Source organism: Heliangelus exortis, chromosome 14 (assembly GCF_036169615.1).
Source record: "Heliangelus exortis chromosome 14, bHelExo1.hap1, whole genome shotgun sequence".
In the NCBI taxonomy this organism is placed as follows: domain Eukaryota; kingdom Metazoa; phylum Chordata; class Aves; order Apodiformes; family Trochilidae; genus Heliangelus; species Heliangelus exortis.
In genome coordinates, this window is record NC_092435.1 from 7,173,096 (window position 1) to 7,196,846 (window position 23,751).

The 23,751-nt window shown below is 46.9% G+C and overlaps 1 protein-coding gene across 2 annotated transcripts in view; it reads left to right on the forward strand.

Moving 5' to 3' along the window:
• Positions 1 to 23,751, forward strand: part of PCDH19 (protocadherin 19) — a 57,877-nt gene that overhangs the window by 16,523 nt on the left and 17,603 nt on the right. Inside the window, exons 3-4 of one of the 2 annotated variants that reach the window (XM_071757598.1) lie at positions 10,872 to 10,930; positions 13,873 to 14,045. In XM_071757598.1, coding sequence (XP_071613699.1) covers positions 10,872 to 10,930; positions 13,873 to 14,045 — 232 coding nt within the window. The remainder of the gene's footprint in view (positions 1 to 10,871; positions 10,931 to 13,872; positions 14,046 to 23,751) is intronic. The other variant, XM_071757599.1, reaches the window with a different exon arrangement.

Sequence of the window (23,751 nt, forward strand, 5' to 3'; positions counted from 1 at the left end):
CTGTTGAAGAGGCTGGTTGGTGGTCATCCAGCTTCACCCAACTTTCCCTTGATTATTTCTCCTCCTATGTTAATGACTTCTCCCTCTCAGCCTGCCGTGCTGCCCGAGGGCAGAGCAGCCACAGGCACCCATCTGATGACATCTCCCTGTGTTGGGGACGTGGCTGCATCCGTGTGCTGGCTGCTGCATGACTCATGTAATCACCATGTGAAATGCATCATTCATAAACTGTTTAGTGTGACCTTTTGTACAGTAGCACTAATTATTATTATCACAGAAGCACAGTAAACTAGACTAGTAATTATCAGGGATTTATTTGAATGGACAGCTAAGCTATTCTTGGCAAGTTAGTCAAAGCAGTTGTCATGACAGCCACACAAATGTGTCTTATGAATTGGGTTAATTAGGGTAATTAATAACTGTTGTTTTGCCCTTTTTAACAAGGTATTGCCTAGACACTATCAAAAAATAGCAATTGTACCTAACAGAAATAGTCTTCTTCTAGCAGCAACCTTCAAATCACAAAACCAAAGTAGTAAATACCTGTTGGGTTGTTGTTTCACAGAGCAACATGTCATCCTTCTCCTTATGCAAAAGCAGGGAGTAAAAGGCTCTGTGGTAATTTTTATGCTGAGCTTTCCCTGCTGTGTAGTGTTATCTGGAGATAGATCATCATTATAATTGACATTATTATTATTATTATTATTTATTTTAATGCCATGCTGCTCTGTAGTTGCAGAGGGGTCTCTGCTGGGCCAGGCTCGGTGTGGGCAGCCAGGGCAGTCCCAGGTTGCTCCCATCAGTCAGATCAGGGATCAGGCTGACTTAAATATTAAAGTTGTGACCATAAACTGTTGTTGTTTTGCTGGTGTGTTGTCACCATCCTCATGAAGATGAGTGGTGCCAACCCACCCAGTCCTCAGCAGAGCATCTGCTTCTTTCAGAAGAGGGTTTTGCTGAATAAGTGGGTTTGGTTTTGCCATGGTTGTTGCTGATGTTGTGTAGTGGTGGTCATTAAAGCTCTTAGGAACCAAGTAGCATCAAAGAACCTCAAAAGGTAAAAAAACCCCATAGTTCCCATCCCAGGAAGCACCTTGGACTCCCCAGCTGCAGGACATGCAGACTGAGCTGGTGATGTTCCCCATCCCATGCTGGTGGGCTGGGTACTTGCCTGCACAGAGCACAATCTCCTCAAGCATGGCAAGAATTGATGCTAATTATTAAACATGGCCCAAGATTACAGATAAGACTGAGGAATATTACGTAAGATTTGTAGAAAAATGACCTGAATTGATGAGTGAAGGCTCTGGCTGTTTCTCCAGCTGCACTGAGCCCTGTCTATTTATATCACCCCTGGGCTTTCAAAGCCCTTGTTTAACTAAAGCTTACTTGATAACACACATCTTTTGAAAAGAAAAGACCGAAAAATAAATATAAAAAATTTGAAGAAGGATGGGGAGGGAGGGGGGAACACCCTAAAGAAAAACACCTCTGTGGAAAAAGTAGGGTTTTAATGAAGAAATATTTTACACCATTCTCTTACAACCTTAGGGCTAATAGCCTGGAACTGGTACTTTGGCTCCTTAAAAAGCCCAACAAGACAAGCCAATTACGTCCTCTGAAACATTTTTATTTTTAGTTCCATGTAATAGCAATTCATCCTTGGCTATGGTACATTAACTGGAAGGAACAAGAAGTAGTAAGGTTTTGGCATCTTTGTAATAACCACCAGGCTGTGTTTACCAGGCTGTTAATAACATGGGGTGGCTGTCAGGCAAGGGGAGGGGTCAGCAAGGGGATGGAGAAGGGCATCCAGTTAGTGTTGGAGCAGAGATCCCCTAACCTGGCAAGTGTTTTGTTATAATTTATTCCTCTACAGTTTATTCTAGGAGAAAACAGGCTCTTTTTGGGTGAAATGCCTCAGTTTCCCAGTGCCTTCAAGCTGGCAGCATGGCTCAGAGGGAAGGAAGAGCAGATTGAAGGGTGCTGGTGTGTGCCCGAAGATGCTGGAGCCAGTGGGACACCTTGGAGGGGAGTGGGTTTTGAGGGGAGCCAAGCTGAGTCGGGCTTCACATCCCACTCCCCTCCTGGGCTCTGCCAGTGGTGGCAGCAGGGATGAAGATCGGTCCTGCTTGGGTTTGCAGTGGTTCTCATGGCTGTGGGGTAACTTTGTGGGCTGCTTTTTCCTGCTCAAGTAGGGGAAAAATTAAAATAGAGAGAAACAGGTTTTGGTAAATAAAGATGTGAGCAAAACATCCTTGAGGGTGAGAGTAGGAGCTGGACAAGGCTATCCTGATTGCAAACCTTCCCGTGCAATTGCAAATAAACAGTGTAAGTGATAACAGGATGAGTATGCAGGGCACCATTCCCCTCACTTTTATTATCCACCATTGCTGGGGAATTGTAGCTGGAGCCAGGCAGAAGCTGCTGGTGCAGAGGTTTCACTGCAGGGTTGGGCAGGGCCATGTGCTGGGGGCACCCATGGGACCAGATCAGACCTCCTGTGAAATCATAGGATGAAAACATCCATGGGGCATGTAGATGATATGGGAAGCACTTGCTGCTTGCCCAGAAATAAGAAGACACGGGGCTTGCAATGAGACACAGGGCAGGGCTGATGTCCCCGTGGTCCCTCCTGCCCTCCCCTGCCTGTCACAGCACCTGTTTTGGTACCCTCAGCCGAATTTCTCTGAGCATCCCCATCTCCTCCAAGATGCAGAAGCAGAGTGAGGTGCCCTCCTGGATGCCCTGTTTGGGTGCCCAGACCCCTTTTGGCATGTCCCTGTGCCCCCCACCTGCCCTGGGGGTTGGGCATGCTCAGGGATGCAGCCTGGGCACCCTGTCACTCCAATGTGCTGAGCTGGTGGTGGCATCTCACAGCTTCACTATTTTTAACTCATCTGCAATGATATTTTTTTTTTTTTTTTCTTTTTTTTTTTTGTGTGTGTTGTTTTGATTTTTTTTCCAGTGACAAATCTGTGGTGTCTCCTGTTCCCTACAAAACACATCGGTCTGACCTGCTGCTCCAGAAGGTGAATGACAAGGAGTTTTATTTAGCCCTAGTGATGGGAATGTTTAAAAAAAGGTTCCTCTGTTATATTTGTTTTCATTCCTAATAGTGGGAGACAGGGAAAGGACAGTTCTGAAAGGTTTTTTAACAAATCTGTAAGTCATGCCCCATTACCCCAGGGCTGCTGATTAGATCCAGATTGTTTCTTGCACTACTTAGGGACTGGTGCAGTCCACGCTGGAAGCTGCATGCATGGATCCTTTATGTGTCTGAGAGTCCCAGCCATAGGTGATGGGAAAAGAAACCTTTTATTAGGTTTATTGGCTATTCTATTCCCACAGGGTTTTTTCCTTGGCAAATAGAGGCAGCCCCCCTCTGCAGAAGGCTGTGCCCCAGGGGGCTGGTGAGCTCAGCACTATGACCACTGGTGGGCACAGGGGAAGGAGGCATTGCCCCCCTGCCCCAAAATCCCTCCTGTCCCAACCCTGGGAGAGATTATTGGGCAGCTGCTGGGGCATCACTGGCCTCCTGGCTGCTCACAGTCCAGGGAAGGTGTCTGTACACTCTCCCCTAGAAAGCAGCCCCCCTTTCTGAGTTACTATTTTGCTTTTCGGTGAGTTTTGGGGTGGTGGTGGTGCCAAGTGGGTGCCCCACCCAGGGCTGGGGGTGCTTGCCCTGGTGGTGCTGCTGGAGGGACACCTCTGCTACAGCCACCAAAGAGCTTTTGGGTTATAGGTGCCATCCAAATGTGAGGCAGGTTTTTTATTACCGCATTTTTGCTCTTCATAACCATACTGTAGATTTCTGATATGTTGACAAATTCAACTGGATGACACTATTTGTGGCTTTCAGGAGTGTAATTATGGCTTCATTGTGTGTTGCTGCTCTCGGGATTCAATCTGGGTTTCTAATCCTACACCCTTTTTTCAAAATCACATCACAGCAGCTCCCATCCTTCTGCCTCTCATCCTTTTTCAGACAAAAAAATTGAGAAAGCCTGTATATATTTGGGGAAGGGACAGGAGTTCAGCATGGATTAGTGGGCATGCCTGTGCTGTAATCCAATCTGATTTGATACTTCTGCTCATTCTAATGAGCTGGGGGATGCTAAAGGATGAACTCTCTCAGTGATTTCTCTGCGATGCTTTTCATTTCATCAAGAGAAAATGGAGGCTGGACTCAGTTCCTTCAGTGTTTAATAACGTCCATCAGAACCACATGCCCTTTATTTAAGCTGCAGTAATAATTGGAGAGTCAGTGGTGTTAAGCAGCCATAGAGTCTGGCTCTGAGGAGTGTTCACTGTGGATCATTAAATTTGGAATTAGTGCTTAAAAGGTCAGAAATAAATATTCTGTTTATATTTCGGGGACAGTACATCTAAATGAATGCTGTGTTGGCACATCCTTGTCTCTGCTCGTTCCTGCTGAACTGAGCAAGGCACCACTCCATTTGGTTTAGGCAGCAATCAGAGTGTCTGCAAAAAAGCCCAGCCCCAAACCCAACCCTGGTTTCATTGATCAAGGGCAGGAAAATGATCTGCTGTATTACATCTAATTATAAAACATCAATATCAGATGCTAAATGCACTTACTTTTCCAGAGACACTATGTTGCTAGTTTATAGTTTGCAATCTCCTGTATTACAGGCTTTAGCAGTAAGCTGGGGCATAGGGAGATGTTGCAAAGTGGGATGCCAGAGGTCAGATCCTTTTAACCTTTATTGAACTCCTCCAGGTCCCTGGCTCTTAAATGCTCCTTAATAAGAGCCAAATTGCTTCACATTTTCCTTCCATCTTGCCTGGGGCTGTTGGCACAGCAGAGGTGCTTCCCACCGCCCCAATCCCCAGGCTTGTGCTCCAGCCCCAGTGGAGCAGGCTGGAGCAGCTGATGGGCTCTGGTGGCCAACCAGGTCCTTCCCAAAGGCTCAGGGGTCTCCAAGTCACAACACAGCTCAGCTATTGGAGCATATGGTGGTGGGAGCACATTGGGGTGATGCAGGCATCACTTTGCACCATCACATCCTTCAGCATTTATTGACTTTCCCCATGGTGGAAGCAGCAGTGCCTATTTGGGTAGAGTTTGCACAGGGGTTTAACCCCAAGCCTTGGGCTGGTGCTGTTCTCACATCTCTCATACCCACTATGCCAAGAGGTGCCAATGCTGGAGAGGGAGGAACTAGGAAATCTGGGTCTGTCTCCTGATAGATCTTCCCAGGCTGCGGCTGTGGTGCTCAGGACCCCCACCCACAGTTGCAGATGTTGTAGATGCCATCAGTGCCAGATGAGCACAGGGAAGGAGGAGCAGAACTCCTCAAGTGTGTCGGAGACCTGGCTGGTCTCCAGTCACTGGTCCTGGCCTCTGACTGATGCTCCAAGGCAGTGGTGTCCCCGTCAGCAGCCATCAGTGCGGGGCTAATTACATTGGCATCACACGCAGGGAGGGGAAATCTCTCCTGACATCCTTTGTGACCTGCTCCTGCCCAGAGCTGGATCTGATGAGTCTCCTGCTGGTGTGTGGGGAGAGACCAGCAGTGTTGCTGGGGTGAGAACATTGGGATGAGCCTGGCTGTTCCTCCTGGGGCCACAGGTGCTGGGTTTGGGGTTTCTTGGTAGGGTTTCATACTGTGTCTGCTCCCGATGGAAAAGAGCCTCAAACTTCGTATTTACTTCCAATGGGTAATAATTGCTAAATGGTAATGACTTTCCCTCATGGCTGATCCGTACTTCATCTGACCTGGTCCCTGCTTTGAAGTTTTCCCTGTTTCCTAAGTGCAGCTGGGGTGTTTTTATTTAATTTGCATGAATAGATCACCCACGGTATAGAGCAAACTGTAAGAATGAAGTGCTGAGATTGTGTGGCGAGATTTCCTAACAGGCAGCAACAGTTTTATTGCAGATGCTGGAGCCTGTGGTTGACTGGCCCATGGAGAACAGGATAGAGGATGCAGGAGGACCAGGAGAAGTGGTCTTACAAGCCCTGCCCTTCCCACTTGGAAGGCTCTGTGGATTTTTGGGAATTGCCATTTCTGTGGTCTCTGATGGTGACTGCAGCACAGAGAGAAGGTCAGGAGACTGGTGCTCCTGGTGAAGACGTGCAGCTCAATGCAGAGGATGAGGAGCCCTTGGTGTCTTTTGGGAGGCTTTTCTGAAACCTAAAATGAGAGATGCACATTGCAGCCTTGGAGAAAGGTCCCCTTTGTTTTTTAATAATAAAGGGTGACATGCAAGCTTTACTAACGAGGCACGTAGGGGGAAAAAAGAAGGCTCAAGGGATAACCCTGAAAAAGTGGCGCTAAATGTGTCATTTTTATGAAGCTGATTTTCTGAAGGGTCCCTACATGCTTTGGCAGGAGGTTGCAGCAGGTTTACAATAATTTGTAGAAAGACAGAAATGTTTTCACCCTGAAGTGAGAAGAAGGGCAAAAAAACCTGCGCTGCAACGCTTTAGAGTCGTCTTCCAAGGCGGCAGCTGGCGGAGGGATGGATACCTGTCACTTTGGGTTGGGAGAGATGGGGACAGCTTCAAACAACCATGGATTTGCTGGGGGGCTGATGTGCAAACCAGGGAGTCAAACCCTCCATCAAGAGCCTGGATCCAAACACAGCGGGGAAGGCTCATCTCCACGGAGCTCGATATGGAAAAAAAAACCCCACTCAAAAGAGCTGAAAAGTGGGAAGAAAGAGTTAGATCCTGGGTACCTGTCCCAAGACTGGCTGAGATATGGCTGTGCTTGTCCCAGCCTGGGCACAGCCCAGGACACCTCTTTCCAGCTCTGGGGACCCACCCCAGCGAGCATCCTCTGTTTCTCCATCAGTCCACAGTGGTGGTTGTTCTTGGAGTCGCTGCAGCACGCTGACCTTTCTGCTGGCACTTGCATTAATTCCCCTTAAACTGCCTTCAGATCCTCTGGGATTTATTTCTTTTTCTAAGGCAAAGAGTGAGCAGTTGTTAGAGCAGCTCCCTGTTGCTAATGGGACAATTGCAGATAGAGAAGTGACCACCCCCTCTATCTCCAGGTCAAGAAGAGTTGTACTGACGTTCGTACATCTTTTTATTTACTTATTTATTTATTTATTTATTTATTTTATTTAATGGAATTGGCAGTCCTTATCTGGAAGCAACCACTGGGGGGGAAAAAAAAAAGGTAAATTTCCCTACTGATTGCTGTCTGTTGTTGTATTTATATTTGTGTTGCTAAGGCAGCATTTAAAAGCATTTTTCAAATTAGGCAGTGTAAGTTGTGCACCAAGCCAGGACTCTCTGTTTGATGGCATTGACACCAACAGTCCTGCATCTGGAAGGCAAATCCCCAGCCTCGGGGACAGCAGATCTTCTCTCCTCCAAGAGAAATACAGTCTGAGACCACAGGCTTTATGCTAGGTGTTACTAGTGCATCCTGGTGTCTTAAATTTATTGTTTATTCCTAACACGGAGGCTGAGGGTCTGATCCTGGCAAGCAGGAGCATCCTCTATTCATGTTACCATGAGCAAGAGGTAAGAACTGGCAGTGCTGTTTGAGAGGGCCTTGCTGTACCCAGCTCCAGACATGGTCAGGAAAGGCTGGGCTCCAGGCTGGGCTCCCCTTTGATTTCTACAGGAGAGATGCTGATCAGGGAGAAAGTAACAGGTTGGTTGTTTCTGCCAAAATAATGAAGATGAGGCTGGCCTCTGGATGATGCCCTTCAGGAGAAGCTCACTTTCATGGGTGCCAGCCAGCCTTAGCTTTTCCCTCTTTTTTGTTCTTTGACTTTGTTCTTTGGGCCTCATTAAGAGAGGGAGTGGATCCTTTCCCAATTAAAATGTTGACATGTCAGCGACGTTCTCCTTCCCCGTCGTTTTACCTCTGTTTGTAAGTGATTGCACTTTGCAGAATGAACTAGAATTAAATCAAGGGAACCTCGATTGAATAATGCAAGCAATAAAGCAGCCCTCCTCCATGAAAAAATCTCATTTCTTTTTTATTTTTCTGTTTTGATCCCCTTGCCTGCGTGGAGATAACCTTGATGGATAATCCCACGGCTGAGGAGAGGTCTCATAAACCACTGGGCTGCCTTGTGCCCTGGCAGGACTGTGCTTGTGCAGGCAGGGCTGGCAGCTCTCACCCAGGGTGCAAACCGCCAGGCCAGGGAAGCACATTTCCTATCCCTGTGGCCGTGTCCCTCCTTTTTTTTGTCCAAAATCTGGAAGTAATTAGCATTAGTTGTGCTGCTTTTGGTGGCGCAGGGGATGCAAAGCCTGGGAACGGATGCTGCCTTGGACAGAGCCTGAGGGAACATGTGGATGTGGGGGCTGTGTCTTCATGAGTGACGTGGGGCAGCATCCCAAGCAGAGGGACACGTGGACCAGGAACTCTGCACCCTACTCCAGTCCCTCAAACATAAATCATGTGGAGTTTGCTCCTCAGAAAATGAGTTCAGTTGGGCCAGGGTTTGGTCTTTTTTTGGGGAGACAGAAATCAATAGCAAAGCTCCTGGTGGTGTTGGTTAGCAGGGATTTAATACGAGGTCTGTGTCTGGACTGTGGCAGGAGATGTGAATGGCATCACATATGGTGTTTCCTCAGCTTGAGGTTGGGTTTCGGTGGCACTGGGTTAAGAATTCCCTGCGGGTGGCCCCGGGTGGCCCCTGGCCCCTGCAGCCTGGGCCATGCTGTGTCCATGCTCTGACCATTTAGAGCTCTGTGATCTAAATGTCTGTACTAAAATCTGCTCTCTGCATCCTCCCTCCCACCCATCCAGTCCTCTCCTGGTTTTCCTGGGGCTGAGATACGCATGCACACAAGGGGATGAAGCTGGTGGTGGTAGTATGGGGGGGCAGGGGGTCTCACGCTGCTGCTGGGCTTGGTGGCAGGGCTGGGGACGTGGGGACAGAGCCAGCTGAGGCTCCGGGCTTGCTGGAGCAGTTCCCACGTCTGTCAGCACAGGGTGATGGAGGGGGCTCCCTGCCGAGCAGGGATTGCTCCAAAACAGGCTCTGATCCCTGCTTCCCTCAGAGCCCCTTTGTGATGATGGGATTTCCGAGGGGGCTGCTAGGGGAGGATTGCTGGGCTGTGGCATCCTTACCACTGGGATGGCAGCACCAGGACTGATGGATAAACAGAAGTTCACGTTGTTGTTTTGTTGGTTGGTTTTTTTTTTCAGCGTTTAAAGTCTTGGGCACTGAGTGTTTAAAAAATACATGTGTTCATTTGCTCCCGAGCTGTAACCATCAAAGTCCTCCTGCAGGACTGAGGATGCAGGAACTGCAGGGACCAGTAGTTTGTGCAGTAAATCTCTGGCGTGACTCTCCGGCAGTAATTACTATCTGAAAGTAATAACTGAGCTGTGCTGAGTGCTAGGCCAACTCCCCCGGCTCACAGCTCCTTGCATGTTTCTCTCTGGGAGGCTCCTGTTTGGTAAATTAGATATTGTGCTGTATTTCAGAAAAGGTCACACTTAACCAACGCTGCCTTTGCTTTATTATCTTGGCAGAGCAGTGTAACCTCTGCTGGGGTACGATTGGATTTCACGTTCAGCTCTGCTGCAGCAGCCCTGCTCCCTGCATCCTGCAGTTGTGATTACGTTAGCAGCAGACTCTGCTTTCCTTTATTTATTGAGACATTAAAGATGCATGCATTTATTTTTACCATGTTCATAATTGCCATAAAAACAAGCCAGAGAGGATCCCAGAGAGGCTTTTTGGGAAGGAGAGCAGCCGCAAGGCTGGGGCAAAGAGGAGCCATGTCAGAGAGGAGAGAGGACGGGGCTGTGGGGGGCTGGTCACTGTCCCCACTCCTGTCCTGGAGTCCCACTGCTGTCAGTCCACAGGAAGGGGGGAAGGGCAGAGTCTGCCCCTTCCACTGCCCGGGTTGCCTAGTGGAGCCAAGGAGCATCCCTGGGCCAGGGGTGATGCTGATGAGAGCCCAGGTGGGTTCTCTGCATCTCTGGGGGTCTTTGGGTGGACAAATGGACTGGGGTACTTGATCTATGCAAAGAGGATCTGCATCTTCCAAGGGACTCAAACCCCAAGAAAGATCCCAGCCAGGCCATGTAGATTCCACCACATCCTATCCCATGGCTTCCACTGCTACTCAGTAGGCATCTCCCACCACATCCCACTTGGCAGCTCCCACCATGGCCTCCTGGGTGCTCACACGCTCTCTTCCCCACCTTCTGGTTGCTTTTTTTGGTTCCTTACCTGCTGCAAGCACCAGAAACCCAGGGCTTTGTAATCTCAGGTTAAAAGACAGTGTTTTAAATGCAGAGAGTTAGTGGGTTTTGCTTGTGGATGAAAAGTTCATTGACTTTCTCCCCTGCTTTCACTCCCCTCCAACTTTTAGGCATTTGACCCATTGTTTGCTGTTTTATTAATAAAAGAGTCCACTGTCTCTGCAAATGAAATTATGTAAAACAAAGAAAAGTGCTTGCATTGAATTCTCTGGCAGGGGATTACCTTGCTGGCATTTACATATCTATGCAATAAATATTTTAACATGTTAATTATACTGTAATAAGAAAAATACCTTTTGAACTTTCAGTCAAATTGATGCACATAGAACCAAGTCCATCAGGGAATTAAAAGCAATTAGTTTTGTAACAGAGCATAGTCACATTGTTTCTTCTCTGCAAATTGTTCTGTGGTCACCAGCCAGCTTTTTTTTTTTCTTTTTTTTTTTTTCTGAAAGCTGGTGGAAAGACCGGCAGGCACTGGAATTTTCCGTGCCTGGTTTCATCCCACTTGCTGGGGTCTGTCCCAGGTTGGGATGCTCCTTCCCTGCCGTGGGCTTTGCTGGTGGCTTTTGTCCTGGATCTGCAAAACCTTCTGTTCCCCATCGTGGAGCAATCAGAGTTGTAACCATCTCCCTTTTCTCTTCCTTCTTCCAGACTGAAAACTACTCCTTCGATTCCAACTACGTGAACAGCAGAGCTCATTTAATAAAAAGGTATGTAGGCTCACTTGAAAGCACTGGGGTTTGCCCAGCCAAATCCTGATTATTTAATGTTCTTCCTTACTGCGTTATATACTACTTGCTTTTTTTAGTATGCAAAACATTTCAAGAGTAATCATGTGATTTTAAAAACAGTATTTACTTTCTATTAAGTCCCATTGGTTTGCAATAGAGGCAAGTCTTTTTTTTTCCTTCTCTCTGGCTCTTTCGCACTGGGAAGTTGCAGGGAGTTAGGTGGAATGCTGTTACCCTGACAACTTTCAAATTCATAGTTTATTCTATTGGAATGCCCAGGAATAAAATGATAGATTTGGATGGTGAGATATCCCTGCCACGCGAGGCGGGCGAAAAGAAAAAAAAAAAAAAGTCTCATTTGGGGGCAGGTAATTGGGTTGGATACACAGTCATGATTTTAGTTTGAATAAGGAGGCAAAACAGCACTTTGCCAGGCTTTTTTCTTCGATGGTTAAAAAGGAAATAATCAGTTCAGTTGCAGCCTGGCATTTACTCTTAGGGGAATTTAACCCTTTGGATAAAATGCTGCCTCTGAGCTTAGCAGTGGCAAAGAAATGTCTCTGGGAGGTTAACCCCGGGGTTATCCACTTGAACCCTGCTGAATCGGGTTAAACTCCAGGCAAGCATCCCCCATGGGGCCAGTGGCCAGGCTTGCTCTGCCTCCCTGGCCATTTCTGAAGCAGGGAAAAGCTCTGGCACAGAGCAATCGATCCTCCTCAGGTGGCTGCTGTGCAGGAGGTGGCTGGCAGCCCCCTGCCCACCTCCCCTTTGCTCCCCAGGGACCTGCTCAGGCGGGCAGTGAGGGAGCTGGGACCGGGACCCTGCCTGGAGGGCTTTGCAGAAGCCATCGTGGCAGCAGGGATGTAACAGAGAGCAAAGCTGGCCCTGAACTATTGAGATCTGATCTGAGCAGTAAAAAAATCCAATTATCTGCCTGGCTGAGATCCCATTTGTTTACATCTTCAAGATACAAGGAGTAAGGGAGCTGTGAGCACGTTCTTTAAGCAGCCTGGGTTCGGCTGGCAAAGGGCAGGTGTATTTGCCTGTGTGGCTCACGGTGTTTAATGATGCTAACGTGATTGTGAGAGGTGGTTTGCCTGCACCACGCCACTCCTTGCTGGAGAGTCTGCAGGCACACTGGAAAAAATCAAAAAAAGAACCCCAAATCTATTAATCTTTCCTCGTTCACACCTAAGATAAAGGCAAGCAGCGCTCCCGCCTGCCACAGCAGGGCTTACTCCCAGGCTGTATTGTTTGGGAAATGCTGCTGCTGCCAGTTCCCCAAGACCTGCCCATCCTTTAAAGAAGTGTCAGCCACAGAAACGTGTCATGTGGCTGCTGCATTACAGCCTGGTTCATTGCAGGGAAGATAAATGCATTGTAACACGGGTTGCGTGTGTATTACGAGCAGCAGCTCCGTGTAGGACAGCGTTTCCCCTTGCTTTCTACCTTTGTCTTGTATCTCAAGTACAAGCAGTGCTGGGAACGTTGTGCAGACATCTAAGAATAAAACATATTTCCTGTAACATACTGTGGCATCATTTTCATCCTTTGCCTTTATGAAGATGTTGTAGCTCTTCTATCGTTGGTGAGCAAATCTCCAATCCAGCACCTTAATTAATCTATTTGTACTTTTCCTGTGTTGTGTGCCTGCCTCTCTTGCTCATCTATGCACACACAAATGAATTGTAGATTTGTAGTGCTTTCTTAACTTAAAAAAACTTACAAGTTCTTTGATGTCGCCTGGAATCAAAGTCAATGGCTTCAACAGGAACATCTTTATTTAAAGGGTAATATTTGAAGGTTTACCAGTTTATATGTATTTTGAGCTCCCCCCTTGCGTGCTTTTGCAAAGCATCAGATGGTAGGTGGTCTGCTTGGTTTCCGTGGAGACACAAAAGGGCTTTTTAAAGTAATGAAAATCTCCAGCTCTCTGGGGCTTTGAAGCACAGGCCCCTTCTTCCACTGGTGTTTCACACCAAATAAGCCAGCAAGAAAGTTAGGGGCTGTGGGTGGAGGTGGATCCCCACCAGTGTATACAGATTTTCCATGCCAAGGCTGGCTGTGGAAGGAGGCACAGGGTGGATGGACACCAGGGACACTCTTGATGGCTGTGCCACCCAGGGCAGGTGCATCTCAAGATGTCCCTGAGGCTCACTGCACCAGGCTGGCATGGGGCATCACCACTTGCAGAAGGTTCCCTCAGAAAACTCTTCCATCCCTGCAGTCTCCAAGGCTCCTGGGGAGAGCTGGGTGTCAGAGCTGGGTGTTGTGGGGTGGTGGAGCTGCTTAGCAAAATTTGAGGGCATCTCAGCCCTCAGGTCCCCCAGCAGTGGCTGTGCTTGCAGGAGAGCTCCACTGTAGATCAGATCTCCTTAAAGCTGGGTGAACCTGGGCTCAGGACCACTGGGTTATTTTTTTTACAGAAATAATGGCATCATCACAGTGAAAAGGAAGTCCCGTTTCTAGGGAGACTTGTGTTTTCAAACTTTAAACAATTAGGATTTGGCCTATAACCTAAAAACCAGGATTTAGATCCTGGTCAAACTCCAATATGAGGAAATACGACCTGAGGGAGCCTAGTTATAAAACCAGCCCATTTAATGTCTATATTTTTTTCTCTGATTTTATTCTCCAGTCCTGCTTCACTCACAGCTTCCATACTGTCCACAGCAGCTCACTTCACCCTGCACCAATGGGCAGCAACCTCCTGTGAGGTGGTGTGGACTGGGTGCTGTGTTTTGGGGTACAGAGATCCCTCCCCAAGCCCCTACCCCAGCTCTTCATGCTGGGGGGAGCAGCTCCCTCCCTGCCACAGGGTGCTGGGGGTGCCAGGGTACCCTGTGGTGTTGGAGGCTGAGCGGTGGCAGCTGGGGACCACCTTGTCCCACCCAGTAAAGTCACGGCTGTGTCTCTCCCAGCAGCTCCACGTTCAAGGACTTGGAAGGGAACAGTCTGAAGGACAGTGGCCACGAGGAGAGTGACCAGACAGACAGTGAGCACGACGTGCAGCGGGGCCTCTACTGCGACACGGCCGTCAACGACGTGCTGAACACCAGCGTCCCCTCCATGGGGTCCCAGGGTCCTGAGCAAGGTGAGCCAGCAGCACTGCATGCCCTGGGGGGGCTGCCCATCACTCCCCATGTCCTACGTGCTCCATTCTGGTGCTGCCTCTGTGGGTGCACAGTGAGGATTCACAGCACTCGTTGGGGATAATGCTGGGTGTCATCAGAGTGCTGGGTTAGATATAAATTCATCTTCACGCCACGCCTGTCAGGTAAGCAAGCAGTTAGCATTATCCTCTATTTCACAGGCAGAAAGGTTGTTCAGCCTGAAACAGAGAAGGTTCCAGGGAGACCTAGCAGCCTTCCAGTACCTGGAGAGGCTACAGAAAAGCTGGGGGGGACTTTTCGCAAGAGCATGGAGTGATGGGACAAGGAGGAATGGCTTTAAGACGGAAGAGGGTAGATTTAGGTTAGACATTAGAAAGAAATTCTTCACTGTGAGGGTGGTGAGACACTGGCATGGGTTGTCCAGAAAAGTTGTGGTTTTTCCCATTCCTGGAAGAGTTCAAGGCCAGGCTGGATGGGGCTTGGAGCAACCTGGTCTGGTGGGAGGTGTCCCTGCCCATGGCTGGGGGGTGGAACTAGATGATCTTTCAGGTCATCTAACCCAGTCTATGATGCTATGAAAACCCCAGGCCCTGAGCATTCACCTGGCAGTGAGGGAGCAGGGGAGCTGGGCTTATGGCTGGGGTTACAGTCCCTGCCACTGCTCCTCTCCTCAGCAGGCACCAGGTCCATTCCCCACACTCTCTGCTCGTGTCACCAGAGCTCTCGCGCAGGCGCCGGCCAGGAAACCTTTCCAAAAGGTCAATGGAGCATGTAGGCAATTAGTCAGGCATCCCACAAGGGATTAGCTCAGGCCAGTGGGTGAGGGTTTTGTGTCTCTTCCCCAGAACAAACAGCAGGGTTTCAGCTTGTACACATCTCCACATGCAGGGATGAAGTCCTGCTCTGCAACTAGACCGGTCTTAGCTAGAGGAAAGAAGTCAGAGGAGTTCAGCTGAGCCCAAGCCATTGCCTGTACTTGGGCATGGCTGTTGCTTTTAATGTCTGACTGATGCAAACATCCTGTCTTTTTCAATTAAGAAACCTGAATGCAGTTTGGTGCTCAGGCACAGGGGAGCCTCGGGGCGCTTGGCTATATCTTCAGATAAGCTGTAGCTGAGGCTCAACTGGAAGCCCCACTGCTAAAGGACTTAAGGATATGAAAACAAAATGCTGTGATTATGAACTGGTCTTCAGCTGCTTAATTCAATTCATGGTAAATATCATTAAAAGCCTTTCTTTTGCTGTCATAAGAGTCAAACGGGGGAGAGAGAGTTCTTGCCATCTGTGCCAGCAAATGTGAGGTTGTGTTTTTTTTTTTCTGGAGAGAAGCTGATCGCTGTATTAATTCTCAATAGAGTCTGTTAAATGGCCATAGTTAACCCTGTAAGACTCCACAAGGAGGGGAACGTGGAGGTCACCTACCCCTTCCACACTGCCAGCCATGCTAATTGGAGAGGGATGGCATCCGCAGCGATAATGTATTTCCAGACAACCCTACTGTGGCCAAAGATGAAAAAAATTAAACATTTATATAACTGTACAGTGGCAGTTTAATTCTCCGTGGACTGGTGCCGTGTCAGAGAATGCAGGCTGATAGCTATCATTTATTATTCTTCTATTACAAAGAAATGCTTTTTCATTTTGATCAGGAGAGGGTTTCCTAAGATGTGTTTGCAGTAAGGGATGACTGTAGGAGCAAAAATGTTCATAATTGATTCCCGTCCTGTTGAATGGTCTGAGCAACATCTGTTAATTTTTTGTCACATTTCTTCGGCAAAAAAACCTATCTCAATGGACTGCAGATAGGGTTTTACAGAGATTACATTTCTGATTAAGTCTGCGTGCTGGCTCTGTTGTGCACCAGATAACAATGCAAATAAGTTAAGGAGGATGAGTTGGAGGCAGCGCTCATTGGAGGAGTCAGGTGGAAATAAATATGGTCCAATCCATTGTAACATAAACTCCTCGTTACATGTTAAATACCCTCCAAAAATCAGGAGTATTTACTTCCAGTAGGCAATTTCTGTGTGCCTGGCTCCCAGTCCCATGATGGCCAGGGGGCTGTTGCTTTTGGCTCTGGTTTATTTTGGGGAGGAGGCTGATGTAGAGAGGAGCAGGGGGTACTCGCCTGCCGGGCTATTGGGGTTGTTGGTGGAACAATGAGAGGAGCAATGCAGGCAGGGAGGTTAGCAGTGACTGTCACAGGAGCTGAAAAAAGGTTAAAGAGAGTATTTGCTGAGCTGATTCATCAAGCAGGGGCTGCAGAAAATAATCAAGAAAATCGAGATGCTGAGATGATGGTGATAACAGCAGTTCCTGCCTGATTAAAGTGATGGTTTTGGCATGGTAATTTTTATCCGATTTTGGGTCAGAGTGTCAGGATGGGAAGGAAACACAAGTTCAGTGTCAAAGGTATGCAGGACAACTGCCCTTTGCTTGCCCTCCCTGCACATAATCCCAGAGAAACAGGGTGGGAGAGTCTCATCAATGTTGATGATCCTTCCTGGGAGCTCAGGAAGTTGGCTCCATATCCCAGTCTCTGCTGTACTTGGATCTTGTCTTGTAACACCATGAGTTCAGTTCTTTGTGAGTGGCCAACTCTCAGACTTCACTAGATAATTTGGGAGTCTTTATTAGTTCAGTGGGTCATCCTGGATCTGCCAAAACAAGATGCTGGTTAGCAAAAATCCTTGCAGCTTAATGGTAGAGGATGATCCCTTTGTGGTAGCACAGGAGGGTTAGTATGGACTTGGATGGCCAGCCCTCACCTACTGGGATGCTGGATCTTCTGCAGAAAGAGGCTGGCATGGGGTAGGCATAGATGGGTCCAGGCTCCTTTAGTGTCCTTAAACCAGCACATGAGATCAGCACCTGTGGTGAGTACGTGACCATGGGAGCCCCAGGGACCTGCTGCCCCTTCTCCTTCCTGGTGCCACTCTTGGATGGGAGTGACATGAGCTGCCAGTCCCAGGACAGGCGGCCTTTGCTCTTCCTTTGGAAATGACCTAGATTTCCAGAAAAATGGCAAACTAGAGTGGAGGGTGTCAAGCTTTAGCGGGCATCATCAGGTCATCAGAAACACTGCCTGGAGCTCAGCCACATCGCTTTTTTCTGGCGTAGGACTTCTACCCAGTCCCTCATTACCTCAGGATCTTAATTATTGATTATAAATTCATCAGTTGAAAAGGTTGATTTAATTGCTCTAATATGTACCCAATTTGGAGTTCATTATTGCCCAGAATTGTTTTCCTTCTCTTGCTAATTGATACCAAATGGGATGCTGGGGAAGACGGGCACTGGTGCCACTCCACCTTTCACAATTGTCTCGCTGCCTTTTAATTGTTTGTTTATTTGTGGAGGTGTTAAGCACTGCTAGAAGTTTATATGCACTCCTTTCCTAACAGCATCCTCAACTGAACTTCCAAATAGATTTGCTTGAGAAAGGGAGGGTTTGAAACAATGGTGAGTTGGGTCTCAGCAATGTTTTGGGTTGGCTGGAAAAGTCTATTGGAGGATGTGGTATGTCCTGAAGTCCCTTCTAGTATCTTGTCCTGTTTTACTGCAATATGGGGTGGATTTTCTCCATGTCCTGGAGTAACTCAAAGCTCAGCACTAGAGGAAACCCTAATTTCCAGCAAGGAGGGGAAGTGCATGGGCAGGAGACCCCCCAGTGGCAGGAGACCCACTCCATAGGACAGTGGTGAGTGATGTTGGCAGCTGGGGGATCTTTGCTGTTGGGTTGGAAGCTCCTGATGCCTGTTCCTCCCAGCAATGTGGGGAAATCTCAGCATGAAATGTTTTCCAACACTGCAGAACGTGGCGGTGCTTTTCCCAGGAAATAGCAGCATGGACCAGATGTTTCACAGGGTAATTGAAAATTCCATTTTATCAGAAAGCATTTGCTGTCAAAAAGTTTTATCTTTACTTCAACAAAGAGGTTGATTAGATCCCTCAGGACCTGAATTAGCATCTTTGAGGCTAGATAGTCTGTTTTGTGATTCAGGTAGTTATTCCTCCCTTGGTTTTGCTCATACTGGGACTCTTCTTTTAAATCCCTTTACCCTCTTACAAGCACAGTATCTGTGTGGGTTTGGCTTGTTTTCTTTTTGTGGATGTATATAGACACCTAGATCAGCTTAAATCTTTTCTGCTACCTTTTTCACCCTACCTTGAGCCAGAGTTATACTTGTACTCCAGAAGTCACAGGAGCTCTTGCCTGCATAGAAATCAGAGAGGAAGTATTTCAACTATGTGTTTTTAGTGTTAGAAGAGACAGATTTCAAACTTACCTTAATGCTGGCCAGTATTTTTACCATCATTTTTAGAAGGAAAATCATTGGCTCAATGAAGCAGTGGTTCACTGTTTAAGATGAAAATGGAAGCCAAAAGAAAATATGAAAATAATATACACACTAATCATAAAAAAGCCAGTGTTAGAAATAGCCACCACAGCCATAAAGTAGTGCAAAAGCTTTAAAATCAAAGTGAGAGGGTTTTTAAGCAATGTCAGTAATGTGTCTCTATGGAGAATTGCTTCTAAAAGCATCGCTTCCATTTTTCTGCTGCCAGATCAGCAGTAAAGGTTGGCATGAAATGTCATCTGGAAAGACCTGATCCTGCATACATTTCCACATTTGAGTAACTTTGCTCACATAGGTGGTTTAATTGTGTCTGAGTCTCATAAACTCCCAACAAGATGAAGGGTTCTTTGAATAGAAATGGGTTATATTTAAATGCTTACATTAAGTCTTCATGCTAGCGCACAGTATAGAAATTTAAAGGCTTGAATATCAAGGAGAGGCAGGCACATGGTATTCACTGGAACTTTTCTTGCTGGTTGCATCCCAAATTATTCAGATACATCATGATTTAGGGGGTCAGGTTTTATCTAGAATATTCCAATTGGCTCTTAGACTCATCTCCATAGTATCTGGGCGCATTTCAGGCGTGAATTGAGAACATGACTAATGGTATTAACTGGAGGCAAACACAGGTATTAGAAACTGTTGATTTTTTAAGCTGATTTCCAGCAGTCGTTCCACCTTCAACTCCCTTTTACTCTGCAGAAAAGCTTTTCTGTAGAGCTGAATGTACCTGAAGACCTAAGTGATATATCCCAGGGCTTTGGAAGCTGGAAATACAGCTGCACTTCTCTAGAAGTTTATACAAATTAATAAAAAAACACTTACTTTCCTGTATTACACAAGACATGCAGTGTAACATTCATCCTTGAGAGACAGCACATCCCTTAAGATGGATAAAGGCTGTAAGCTTTCTTTACAGGGCAACATCAATTATTGGAGCTCTCCTGATTTCTGTATTATTGGGCAGTCTCTGAATAAAGCAGCCTGGGGGAGCTGAGCTGTGCTCCTGCAGTGCCCAGCCCGGAGGGAGCAGGCAGCTCCTCACCATGCTATCAAAACCCAGAGAAGGATTTTTATGATTAGTGGCTAAGCTGGGCTCTGAGAAGAGGAGCTGATTGTCTTGTGATTCCTACACTCTGAAATTATTACCACCAAAGTCAGCTTGTGGGTGCTGTGTGGTGGCTTCTGATGTTTTTGTACAAGCTCTCTCCACCCTCCCCAGGCACCCTCTTCCAGCCAGTCTCACAGGGGGATGTAGTATCCTTTGTTAGATCAGGGGATGTAACTGGCAGAAAAAAAGCTGTCAAATACTCTGACTGCCAAGTCTCTCTTCGGGTTGACCCATGCCACTGCCAGTGGTGCTTGGCTCCATCTTCAGTGGGTGATCTGGGCAGGCAGGGCAGGGCAGTGGCTTCTTGAGGATGTTTAATCCACACAGGGACACTGGTTGGCACAGGTGGGTCCCTCACATTGCTTCTTCCTTAGGTTTTTAGCTCTCCAGCATGGAGCACAGCTTGGAAAAATCCTCGCTGGAAGCTGGTGGTGGGACAGAGGTGACACTCAAGTCACTGCCATAGGAATAAATAATCTCCAACCCCTTTCTGCAGCAGCAGCACTAAATAGCAAACAGATGTGTAACCTCCTTTGTTTGCATAAGAAACATTATCATATTTCCCACATTCCTGTCACTCTTTCTTCAGTTTTCAGGTCCTGTCCATCAAAGATAATTCTTACAATGTCTCCATCACTGAACTTGCTCAGTCCAGGGTCAAAGGAGTTATAACCTTTAGATCCTCAAATCCTTTCCATCTAAGCACAGACAACACTCACCAGATGTGAACATTTTGGCAACTTCGAGGGAAAAATTAAAACTTGGATCTGTGCCCTGTTGTGTAGGTTTGTAATGGATGAATGATCAGCCCTGAAAGTTGGAGAGTTTCTAGTGTTTTATTGTACTTTTTAATGAGATTTTTGTCAAATTTAGTTATTGCTTATCCAGATTTTTGCTGGGTGACTGGAGAGCAATTTATAGGAGATATGAAGAAGTGATATTGCTGATTAGATAGCTTCAGCTTCTATTTGTGCTTGGTTTTGTTAACTGCTCCTAAACTCCAGCCCAAGCAGAAGATCTGCAGAGAAGATCTCTGTCAGGGTTCAGCTGAAGGACGGGGTGGTGCTAACCCTGGCTCTCCCAAAGCATCCTTTTCCAAAACCACCACATGATACTTGGGGTTTCAAATATTTCTAATATAAACAGTCCAGTCAAGCTTGCAGCTTCCTTTTCCCTTATAAATAAGCCCAAAAAAAGCTCACAGGGGCTTTTTTTTTTCCTCTTGCCAATAAACTCTAAGGGAACTATTAACACTTTCTGTGTCACAGCAGTTAAGACCAGGAAAATGGTCAAGGTAATGGCCATCATATTTAGCAGTAGGGAAGGTATATGAATAAAACCAAACCTTCTGCTAACGCAGCAAGCCAGCACATCCCCATCTCCTCCTGTAATCAATCTACATCGTTAATGACTCTGAAAACAGACTGAACTGCTGGGGCTGGCACTGGGAAACTTGCATTACAAACTAACCATCTCTTATTAACCTTTCGGTGTTTCGTTCACAACACTAATTAGAGCCAAATAAAACTACTGTTTGTGAAACTCTTAAGTTAAAATACAATTTTCAGAGGAAATATGGTAAACTCCAAAGCTCCTGTTTGCTTGGCCTTTCTTTTTAATTATGATGGAGGATGGCTGTTACTTGTTTAACAGAGGCTTACATGATTAATGCTGCAATGTTACTGTAATTAAAAAGGCAAAAAAAGATGTGATTGGAGCCTGTATAATTTACAGACATCTCTGCATTCTGGTGGCAGAGCAGCTCTAAGTGTTGCAAAGAGGAATCATAAAAATTTATTCTAATTAAAATTGCCAGATTGACTAAACAACAGGTGACTTACGTGACTTGAGTGACTTGCTCTTGGGGTGAGAAATCATCCGAAATCAGTGAATTATACAAAGCTGTCTATTATTCTGCTAAATGGGAAAGTGTGTGCTTGCCATGGCAACCTGCATCAATTTTGCAGCCGCTGGAAAATACAGGGCCCTTTATTAAAGGAATAATCATGGCAAACAGGGTGCTGACCCTCAGCTCGTGGGCACGGGGTGCACAGCATGGGCAGCTTCAGAGCAGCCCTGGGGCAGGGGTGGTTGCCAGGGGTTAAATCCTGCCCTACAGCACCCAGACTTGCACCCAGCAGCTCGGGGGTGACTGGGGTAGGATGCCAGACTGGCAACTGGAGGTGGTTCAAGTTGGGTGCCTGGTTTTCTCCGCCCCAGAAGTGGTGCAAATAACTTAAAGGCAATAAAGATAATTAATTTGGATGTCTCTTAATGATGTTTGCACGCTGTAGAGAGCTGCAGGGCAGGGGACTGTGTCTCCCCTGGGTGCAGGGGAAGGAGCCCACCCATCTCTGAAATAAGGTGTATGTGGGTGAGTGTCTAAACTGCTCCTGTTCCAGCAGGTAACTGCTGAAGGCAGACGTTCCACTGGGTCTGTATGTAGGTTGTTTTACTAAATGTTCTATGTAATAATATATAAGTCAAACCTCTGCAATAATTGGCACCAAACAGCAAAGAGAACTTGCAGCTTTTATCCATCTGAAGGGAAGTGCTGCCACTCAAATATCGTGAGCACTATATTTTATTTCTCATACAGCATATATAAATGTAAGAGAGGAGATGTTTTTAAATGGGTCACAGAATTATTAAGAAGTTTGGCAGCCTTTCCTCATGGCAGACACACAGGTATGCAGGGGAGCAGGCTGGGATGGATGGGAAGAGGGAGCACAGGTCTGTGCCAGGCTCTGACTGGTTTGGTGTTGCCTTTGCTCACTGATTTCCCTTTCCATCCTGCATTTAACCCGTGTCTGTTTGGAAAATAAGTTCTTTATAGTAAGTAGATTATTGATATGTGCTAGCCATAATGTGTATGATCACAGTGAGAGCACTGTAGCCCTGTTTTTGCTGAGTATCTGTAATAGTAATGATCAGCTTCCCCACTCACAGCGTTAGCTCTCGCACTGCTTTTATTTTTCAGCAGAAATTGGCTTTTTTTGTTCTGTTTTCCTTATCGTATTTTTGCCCTTTTTTTCAAGTGTAGAGAACAACTTGCTCTGTAACCAGCTTCATTAGCTGCTCACACGTGTTTCATTACCCATGTCCACAGCTGGCTGTGGGTGACAGCACGTGGCAGTGGGTGGGTGGTGGCCAACACTGTGTCACCTCACCTCTGGGCAGTGACAGTCACGCTTGGGGCAGGGGTGTGGAGTCAGGTTGTGATGGGTTGGGCTTGAGGTCTCTGGGTGCAGTAAATAGGAGGACATCTGGGTATGTGGAATAACTAGGTGTAGTGAAAACAAGAGCTTTATCTTGAAGAAATCCTGGATTAATGTCAGTCCCTATAGGAAAAGGAGAAAATTGAACCACAAAAAAAAAAAAAAAAAGAAAAGAAAAGGAAAAAAAGATAAAAAAAACCCCTCTCTGAATTGAAGCAATAGGAAATGAAAATTGCTGAGATACACTGTTGTGTGGGTAGTGGTGCTACCAACCCTGTGCTGCAGTAATTACCTCTATGCATGCAATTTGTGCTCAGCTACGACTGATTTCCCACATCATCCGGCGCCCAGGCTATATTCAGTCAGTCCCAGCTGGAGAAAACTATCTTGGATCATTTGGTGAGATTTCACCACAGATGCTGCCTTGCCTCTTAGGGAAGTGCTGGAGACCTGCAAGCCACAAAGCCACTCTGGCCCATGGTGAAGGTGTGGGGACAGTCACAGGGGGGTCATGCCCTCTGAGATGATGAGCTTAGGGGGGTTAAAGAACCTTCTCACGTTTCTGGGGAGATGACTTTGCTCTGCTGGGTGCCTGCTAGTGAGAGCAGGTTTTGTGGTTGTTCTTGCAATCTTTTACGTGAAAAATGAAAGAGTGAAGAGCGTTTTTTGGAAATATTTGTGAGAAACCCGAGGAAGGTGGTGTTTGCATCGCTTGCACACCGAAACAGGTTGGGCACTTGGAAGTGCTGGCTTTGTTAAAGAGATGAGGCAGATGCAAAGCTGGTGCAAAGATGCTCACAGGGCTGGAGCACCTCTCCTATGAATACAGGCTGAGAGAGTTAGGGTTGTTCAGCCTGGAGAAGAGAAGGCTCCAGGGAGACCTTACAGCAACTTTCGCTACCTGGAAGGGGCTACAAGAAACCTGGAGAGGGACTTTTTACGAGGGCATGGAGTAATAGGATGAGGGGGAATGATTTTAAGCTAAAAGAGGGTA